The sequence below is a fragment of the Pelodiscus sinensis genome, chromosome 8, assembly GCF_049634645.1.
Source record: "Pelodiscus sinensis isolate JC-2024 chromosome 8, ASM4963464v1, whole genome shotgun sequence".
Classification (NCBI taxonomy): Eukaryota; Metazoa; Chordata; order Testudines; family Trionychidae; genus Pelodiscus; species Pelodiscus sinensis.
Window position 1 is genome coordinate 60,882,360 of NC_134718.1, and position 9,571 is coordinate 60,891,930.

Below are 9,571 nucleotides of genomic sequence, written 5' to 3' on the forward strand. Positions count from 1 at the left end.
CAGACTGTGAACTGTCCTTACATGCTGCAAAGCTGTTTGTGATGTCCCCGTGCTACAGAGCAGGACTATGTGTTCTCTTTTAACCTTTCTCGTTTTTTCCTTATTCTTTTCTTTTTAATCAGTTGCTGTTTAATAAATTGTATTTGCTTTGAACTGTATGAAATGATCACTGGGTCAAGAAAGCATCCAGTGTGAAGAGAGCACCCTGGAGTGGGGACACCCTAGCCCCTGCCCCAAGTGACTTCAGGGTCGGGGATTAAGCCCCAGAAAACCTGGGCCCAGCCTTGTTGGGATTTCGAGGACTCTGCTACTCAGGAGAGGTGAAGGGGAGCCCTCAGGGTCAGGGAGGCCTTTGGGTAAAAGAAGTGGGAGCGGGGACTCAGATCCTTTCGCTGGTCCATTTCACCGGGGTAGTATAGAAGCCAGGAAAGTTCCCCACAATAGCGGGACCATTCCCCTGCTTCCATGAGCCTAATCCTGGGCCCAACCTTATTTATGTAGGTTATCCCTTTGTCATCAGTGGGACCAATCACATGGGTAAGGCTGGTTGTGAGTGAGATTTACAGCACTGGACCTTAACATAAAGAAAACTCTAGGGGAAAACAATGAAGGGCAGTTCAGGTCTGATACAAGGCCCATTAAGCCAATAGGAGTCTGTCAGTTGAGTGTTATAGTACTTTGTATCAGGGTCCAAGGCCTTAATCCTGTCAAATTTAATTCTGTGGACACAGTGAGACTTGTTCAAATTTAAGCTACTTTACACTGATGCCTGAATTCAGCCTAATGTTTGAACAATTAACCAGGATTCGTATGCTCTTTATTATTAATAATTTTAGTATACTACACATTTTGTTCAGTGCATGTATTTTGTACATCATCTGCATTTAATTACTGCTAATAACCATTAATAATTAGTACTGAATATAAATCACCATTATTCATTGAGATTACATGAGATGCCATATAAATATTCAGAAAATATCAACTTCAAAGGGCAAACCTGCTAATAAAAATAATGTATATCACATCATGATCAGAATGCACTATAATATTCAGAGTCTTCATTCAAATTCCATTTTTAAGCTTATAGTTTACAAGCCAAGGCAGAGTTGTTAAATGCAGTGGTGCTCTTTATAGAATACGTAACTAGTTTTGATACATAAAAAGAAGTATAGTTAGCATGATAGGATTTTTTTGTTTAGTAAAAATTATTATTACTAACACTTGGCACATATATTGTGTTTTTCAGGTTCAGAATACATAATAAGCTTTACCTATGTAAATTGCACGACATTCCTGGCTGTGGGGAGTCGTGTTTCCCTACTTACAGACTGGGAAAGTGATGTAGGTGAAGTGGCTTGCCCAAAGCCACACTGATAGTCAGTAGCAAAGCTGAGATTAGTGCTCAGGGCTTTTAGGGTTCTAGTGCCAAGCTGTGTCAGTTTAAATCATACTGCCTTGCTATACTATATACCAATAGCTATAGTTCATAAATTATAACAGTCTTGGGTTTGCTGCATGGTTTCCCACAAATAGCTATCTTGAGACTAGAAACTGTGATTAGTGGTTGCATGTTATAGATAAACACTATAAACATGTCCACTATGCTGAGTACAAAGAGTTGAAAGTATACATATGCTGACCCTTAATATAGGAAATTGTTTTACTGTGGAGGACAGTAAAGTTTCTGAATCTATGGTATTTAACTTGGAATTCAAACATCCTGTTCCTAACTGCAAAGCCATGTTGAAAGTTATAGAATAAATTATTATTTTCAAGGTTAAAAACTTTGGGCTAGATCCGCAGGTTTGGCTGAGCAGTGAATGGGGGCGGGGGGTGGGGAAGGTGGCTAAGCTATTTTTCCACTTCTCTGATCCTGGAGCTAGCCAAAAATCTGTTTGGTTCCATGCATAACTTAAAGCAGCCTAAAACTGCTATAGATACATAAACTAGAATAATCCTCTAGCAGATACTTGGTCAGTTAGAGATCGCCAGAGTCCAGTGTACTCCTGCCAGGCCTGCTGTGCAGGGGCAGGAAATGGGTGCCATCGAGTCAGCTATGTTGATGGGCTTTGTGTTACCCAGGGATGATGCTGCCCAAAGAGCATCCTCACATATCCATTCAGGAGCAATCTTCTGTCTGTTTTGCACTGCCTGAACACTACAAAACAGATGGAGGGGGGGACGGGTTTTGAGCAAAATTAGCCCTTTTTTAATACTACACTGACATGCATACCTTAATTATGCTTAATTATCTCAGGCCTGGTTCTGCCACTAGAAAAGGAGGTGGGTGGGTGGGTATGTGTGTAACAGGACACGGCTACTCTCTGGCTCTGGTGAGTAAGAAGCAATCCTTAGCTCTGCTTCTGCAGGTGCTGTGGAGAAGAACCATAATTTGACACTTTGGGAGGCAGAAAAGAGAGTCTGCCTGTGGGCAGACAGACTTCTGCTGCTAGGGCACATAAGATTGAGCAGAATCCTGCCTGGGGAGGTTTTTTTAAAATATTAGTTGATTTTTTTTTTCTGGTTTCAAATATCCCTTGAGGAAAATCCTTCCTGCCTGCACCTGTCTAGTTTTCCTGCCTACACCTGTCCTCAGGCATCCCACCAGTTTACAGCATGTTATTAATGATTTCAGAACAAACAGAGCTCATATAAATGAGGGAAATATGCCAAAGTCTTTCGCAAAGCAGGGAGAAGAAAACACACTAACAATTTCATCTGCTTTGTTGCATTTGCCAATGAATTTGACTGGGGGAAATTATGACTGTTTTTTAAATGGATACTTCTCATACTGTGTCGTCATCTTATTAAAATATGAAATCACCTTTTTGTATAAGCCAATCAATCGGTTTTGGCCCAGCTTAAAAGCAATGATGACTATTTCCATGCCAATGACAATATAGAGGGAAAAAAACAAGAAAAAGTTGGGATGTTGCAAGTGAATATCACCAAACCCAATTGTTGTCAAGGTGATAAAGCAAAAGTAGAAAGCCTCCTCAAAATCCATATGGCTTTCCCAATTGGGAAGAATCGCTGCTGCACAGGAGATGTATGCAAAGACAATTAGTGCCATTAGCAAGATGGGCACATCTAACTTTTCAATTTCTTTGCCCATTTTGTCAAAATTTTCAGTGACGCAGATCATCCTCCCTGAATCCAGTTCAGGACATGAACTCCATCGTTCAAATTTATTAATTTTTGGTAACAAAAGGTATTGATTTTCTTTTGCAACGAGTATTTCAAATATTTCAGCATTCTGGTATTCCAGTGACTTCCTTTTAATGGAGGATTGACTTTTCAGCACTTCTGTGACACTTAAAGGTTCCTGGATGACTATTTTGTGTTGCATAAGCAATGATGATTCCGTTTTTATATCGCTGTTTTTCTTACAGATGCATCCAGAACACCGTTTAGATGCTTTAGAGGCTAGCATTTTTGACTGAAGTTTTCTAACTTCATTGTAAGACTTGGATAAGATAGCTGCAAGGATGTCTCCCAGGTCTGTCAGAACCAAGAACATCAGAGGTATACCAAATAAAGCATATAGCATACACAAATATTTCCCAGACTTTGTTATGGGGTAGATATGGCCATAACCTAAAACAAAACAAAAATAGAACACTGCAATTTATTTTGATTCAACACACTGAACTTTTTTCTTTTTAATAGTAAGTGGCTTGTGTGGTCATATTTTAGTCAATAGTCGGTGGGTCTTTTTTGAACGTTTGTCTCTATCCTTTTTAAAACTTCTTAGCCTGAGGGGTTTGCACTTAGGTGTGACTCAGAGCACAAGGGCCTTCACTGTATTGCTTCTGAAAGAACATATGCACAAACTATAAAACTTACCTGAATGCAGAGTCTTTTGTGTGTGGTAACTCATATGTAGAAATTAATCCCGAATAGACCACCAAATCAAAACTCCCTGAATTTTGGCAAGTTCAGAGCTGGATTCTGTTCTGAACTTTGCAGTTGGTTCATCTCTGTCAGCTGGGAACAATGAATCTCAACACCCTCAAACCATATGACTCAGGCCCACTGTTGATCATAATTGGCACTGTGAACTATTTGAAATTATTTAGTTTGTTAGATGACTTTAATGGCAGATATATAGAGAATTGCAAAGCTGGACTTTAGGGAACACATATTTTCTCCATTGAAGAGCATGACTGGAAACCAACAGCATTTTACTCTAGTGATCTAAAAAGTACACATCAAATGTAACTAATGCAAAAGTATTACCAGATTTCCACTGTTAATTGATTATTTTAAGTAACAAAATGGTAGCATAAGATATACAACTGCAAATTAAATTAAGACATGGGACTTCTTTCCTGCAGTTATGCCACTGCTTCTTCAGATGTGAAACAAAAACCCTAACCCTAAATTAATGCATTTCCATTAGGGAAAAGATGAGAGACAGTGTATTAAATTTTAATGGAAGTTCTCTTTTTTGTCCTTCATAAAGTCATAAAGAATCCTTTAAAAAACCACTTTTCTCTGCCTTAGTCAACACTGTTTCCTCCTATATGATGAGAAACGGGTGTGGGGAGGGGGAGAGGGAGGAGTGGAGGGAGGATGGGGAATGTGAAGAAGGTAATTATTTAGCCAAATGCTGGAGTATAACCACCAAGTCACCTTCATTCTTACTACAGATGCCTATAGTCTTTGTGGTTTTATCCAACCTCTGCCACTTACTCAGTATGTGGCCATTGGCAGGTTAATTATCTGATGTGTCTCCATTCCCACATCTGTGAAATGGGGATGCTAATTCTTCCTCTACAAAGGTAAGAGGTGAGGATTAATTACTGTAATTAATATGTGGAGAGTGATTTTTTTTCCTTTTGATTCATATGCATAGAAATGCCTAATACAGGTTATAAATTACTGTAACATTGATTACAAATATAATCCAGCCAAATTACAGATCAACAGCTGATCTCACCCCACACAAGTGGCTGTCAGCCAACAATGAAAATGAGTAATCCTGGCTCTGCACTTCCTCTAAACCCCCAAGCATCTTGGGCCTCCCAAAGACTCTTAGCAAATAAATGTGGTTTATAGATTCCTAGGAAGAAGGTCAACACATAGGGGATTATTTGGGCTCACGCACATTGGAGAGTAGGAATGCTTTAAATGCTTAACTCACTTCTAAAAATGAAGCATGAGCTTCTATATCACTTAAGTGATTTGGAAAAAAGTATCTGTCTTAAATATTTCTACTACTTACTAAAATATCTGCTGCATATTCTTCCTCGGTTTTCACCACAGAGGAAACTATATTTTGCACTCCTAGAGTGAGACCCTCCTAAATTGCACCTCGCCCTCCTAAAACAATATCATCAGCTAAAGCACTTATTAGATCATATCTTTAGCCAATTTGGTTTGATGTATAAACAAATGTCCATATTGATCCTTACTCAAGCACAACTTCCCATTGAAATTAATGGCTTCTAGCTTTAACTGTGATTTGTCTTCTTTAAAAAAAAAAAATGTGCAATAACAAAATATTATATGGTAAGAATGTGAAACTGTAGAGATGAAAGAGAACCACACTTCCATATAGACCCATTATGTCAATCAGCACTTTTACTGAAGTAAAATGGGGATTTTACCTAAATAATTAAAAAAAAAAAAAAAAGAATCCTGAAGCCTCTCCTGCAAAAGTCCAGTAAGAAAAGGTGCAGGTGTAAACACACCCATGCTAGTTACAGCTCATCCACTGCCTACATATTTAAAAGACAGAACTATGTAGCACTTTAAAGACTAACAAGATGGTTTATTCTACATATTTAAAAGTATTTGAATAGTTGTGGGAGAGCTCAGTCATATCTAGAAAGCCAGTGGTGCGTGGCATTCCATGTCTAATAATCACCCTGATATGGCTACAAGCTGGTTCTATGTGGTAAAGAAAAGAAATTAATTTTTGTTTAAAATCTAAGAGAAAGATAAAACAGCCATGGAAGGGCAGAAAGAGTAACCAAAGAAAACAGTCTGAGTGGGAACATTAACCACACAACTTGAGATCTTGAAACTAATTCTTAAGAGCAGAGCTGAATAGGAAGGGGTATAGCTGAGCTCATACATGAGGATGAATTCTGAGTTCATACTCTTTTAGAGGCAAGGATGTGCACATTGTCCGGAAATGGTGGGTTCTGTCATATCTTGCGCTGAAGAATTATGTCAGAGAAACTAAATATGGGTATTAAAAGTTAATTGAATATTGGTCAGTTGAGTAAATACAGGTTTCAGCTGGATATCTGATCATATTACCTTTAAAATAAACCCCATACTCTAGAAATCTTCTCTCTGTCCCTTTCCTTGTTAAACTCTCTGGATTGCTGCCTCCTGATCTTCCCTCACAAAAAGTGATGTTGGTCATTGTGCAACATGTGAGAATGGTGTGAAGAAGCACAGCGGGAGCATGTGAAAACTGGCATTCAGTCATGTTTCAGAGAAGGGACTAGAACAAGTCTTTTTTGTTTGTATCTAGGCCATCTGTCTATACCTGGAGCTGGAATGGAAAATATCAGGAGCTTGATGAGTCACATTTTCACAACATTTTCAGTGGATATGCCAGAGATTGTTAGTTACATTTATAACATGCTTTTCAAGCTAACCAACTGTGAGGCTCTTTAAAATCAGATCACCTCTTTTTGGGTGGAAGACAACACCCAGAATAATACACAACAAGGGAAAGGGCAAGAACACATTTTGACCCAGAACAATAGAGAAAAATGCAACTTAAAAATTCAAGTTAAGTTATGATGACCATGTGTGCATCCAACTGAGCATCTAATTTGCATGTGCAGTTACAGTAATTTAAGCCCTGAAATGCACTAGAAGGTGGTTATAGAGCTCTTGATAGCATTTTTAACTCAAATTACTCAATACAAATATTTTTTTTTTGTGAATTCAGTGATAAAAATAATGAGTTAAATGTGGTGATTAGCCTCAAATGTTAAGTGTACTTTACCTCAGAACTTACCCACTGTTGTGAACACAGTACAGCAGAAAAAGAGAGACCCAAGGAAAGACCATTGTTCTTTTGGATTGTCAAACCATTCCAGCTTAGCTTTGGTGAGCAACTCACGGGTTTTATTCTTAAAGACCTCCTCATTTTCTGTCATATTTTCTGTTACAATAACAAAATAGCATGTGGTGACTGCTTCAAGACTCTGGGCCCCACCATCAGCTGCTGTAAATCAGTACAACTCCATTACATCAGCTGAGTCGCTGGCACTGTTACTTTAAAAGAAGAATATAGCCATACAAAAACACCACATCTGTTCCCGTGTTGTAAGTAGAATCATGCTATTCTCTGTGATGAAGAAAGAGAGAGAGAATGGAGGGAGGATGGATGAAAGCATATAACATTTAAAAAAACGAATACAAAGAACCTGGGGGATATTTAAAAAGAATGCTAGAAATATCAAAGATACAATGACACAAAATTTGACCTCTGTCTCTCACGATATCTAGCTATTTTCTACTAGGTTTATTCTTCTTCTGATTGAATAACAGAGCTGGGGAAAGAGGGAGGTGAAAGGGGGAAAAAGGTGCAATCAGCATGTTCTTTTACTTAACAAAGTAAAACTATTTGTATTCAGAAGGTAAACAGAAATGTCTCTCAGTAGTCTACTGCTGAGGACCATGGCCCCTATCTGTGGATAAATACCAAATGCATTACCTCAAGCAGCTACTCCCATAATCTGCACAAACAGACATTTTTTGATGTGATTTAACCCCATAATCCCTCCCTGATAAATATAAAGCATCTAAAAGATTGTTATAAAGAGAGAGAAAATTTTTTCTCATGAACCTCTAAAGATAGGGCATGAAGCAGTGGGCTTAAATTGCAGCAAGGGAGTTTTAGGTTAAATATTAGAAAAAACTTCCTAACTGTAAGGTGGTTACGCACTGGAATAAATTTCCTGGGAGGTTGTGGAATCTCCATCGGTGGATATTAGACAAACAAACTGTGTAGATTATGCTTGGTCCTGTTATGAGAATGGTGGGGACTGGCTTTGATGACCTCTCAAGGTCCCTTCCAGTTCGTTTTTTTATTTTATTTTATTTTATTTTATTTTATTTTAGAATCACTTTCAAAATGGAATAAGATCAGCTGAAATGTGTTATTATTATTATGGAATAACAGTGTCCACAGAGGATTTATACTGAAATAAATAACACTTTTGGAATAATTATTCTGGAGTAGGTATTTTGATAAATTTTTAAGTGTAAGAAATCACTTAGAAAGAACTAGTGACCATTCACCAAAAGCTATTCATCTATTTAGTCTACTGTAGACAATCAATAGCTGCCACCACCCCATTCCTACCATCCGATCTTCCTTTGCCATCCTGACATTATATCCCCTGTACTTGGACCCATCCTTCACATAAATAATTATTAAGATCCAGCTTTTCTCTGATTCTCTGAATTGTTATATTTCTGCTTTGTTGGGCAGTAGGTTGATCTCCTATTGCTAGATGACTCCAGGGGACCCCATGAGGGATGTGGGAAATGCTGAACTGATCTTGTTACAATAGCTAAACAATCTCTGTCACTCTTTAACTAGCCAAAGTAACTTTTAAATCTTTCCAGTGATGCAAGAAAAAAAGAGGTAAATAATCTCATCAAACATCTCATCAAAACATTCTCATAGGGACTATGGAAGCTTACAACCTGGAAATCATAACTAAAGCAAATAAATACACTCTAAACAGAAGGAAAAGCTGCTTCCAAACCTACCAGATTTTGAAATATCTGCTCATAAACTAAGCGATGCAATATCCTGTAAGCCAAGTCATTTTTCTATTACTGTACATACCTGTTAGATATTTTGAGAAGTTCCGCAGATCCAGCATAAAATTCCTAAATTCTTCACTTTCATTCCAGTCTCTATTACCCTCAATGTGAGAAAACATGACAGCCCCCAGAAGAGCATAGATCACAAGAGAAGAGATGAAGAAGGCATGAGGAAACACTGCCCAAAAGACTTTTGTGCACAACCTTTTGTCTTGCTGGGGATGAGAGCTGAGTTCCATCCTCAGTTCTCTATCAGGAAAAAATCAGCTAGAGCTTTCAGAAACAGGGAAGTGGCAAACTTCTGGCATCTCAGTGAGGCCTCTCCCATCTGTTAAATGAGAAACATTCTGTTTCATGCTTTCAGAAGCCAGGACTTTATAAATGAAGACTGAACATAGTAGTAGTGTCCCAGTGGGCCCTCGCAAGAGCCTACAACTAATCAAGTCTTAAAATATCTGTCAGATGATGATGCACCATACTATAGCACTGAATTACTATTGATCAGGGAGAGCTGTAATGCACACAGATGGTAAGCTACTGTATATATCTATTGGACTTAATTGCTGTTTAAAGTTTCTTGCACTGAATTACTGCTTTGGTTTCTTATCAAAACAACATAAACAAATTTCCAGTAACAGATGAAAAGATTCACGGGATAGATAATGGACATGTATGTGATATGGGACACTCCATTGGGAATGAAGGAGAGGGATCTATTATTTATCAGGGGCAGACAGTGCTTGGACTCTATCATTGTACT

General features: G+C 38.2%; 1 protein-coding gene across 3 annotated transcripts; it reads right to left on the minus strand.

Moving 5' to 3' along the window:
* Positions 1-257: 257 nt before the first annotated feature.
* KCNK18 (potassium two pore domain channel subfamily K member 18) lies at positions 258-9,134 on the minus strand. 3 transcript variants are annotated; one of them, XM_006111378.4, is made up of 3 exons: positions 8,834-9,134; positions 6,989-7,135; positions 258-3,600 (listed from the first exon to the last, which is right to left on the minus strand). In XM_006111378.4, the coding sequence occupies exons 1-3, from the start codon at positions 9,048-9,050 to the stop codon at positions 2,762-2,764; spliced, it is 1,203 nt and encodes a 400-aa protein (XP_006111440.2). In that variant the 5' UTR covers positions 9,051-9,134; the 3' UTR covers positions 258-2,761. The 3 variants fall into 3 exon arrangements, with proteins under 3 accessions (XP_006111440.2, XP_014429261.2, XP_075791498.1); XM_014573775.3 differs by having other exon boundaries at positions 6,989-7,321; positions 8,834-8,966; XM_075935383.1 differs by lacking the exon at positions 6,989-7,135.
* Positions 9,135-9,571: the final 437 nt, after the last annotated feature.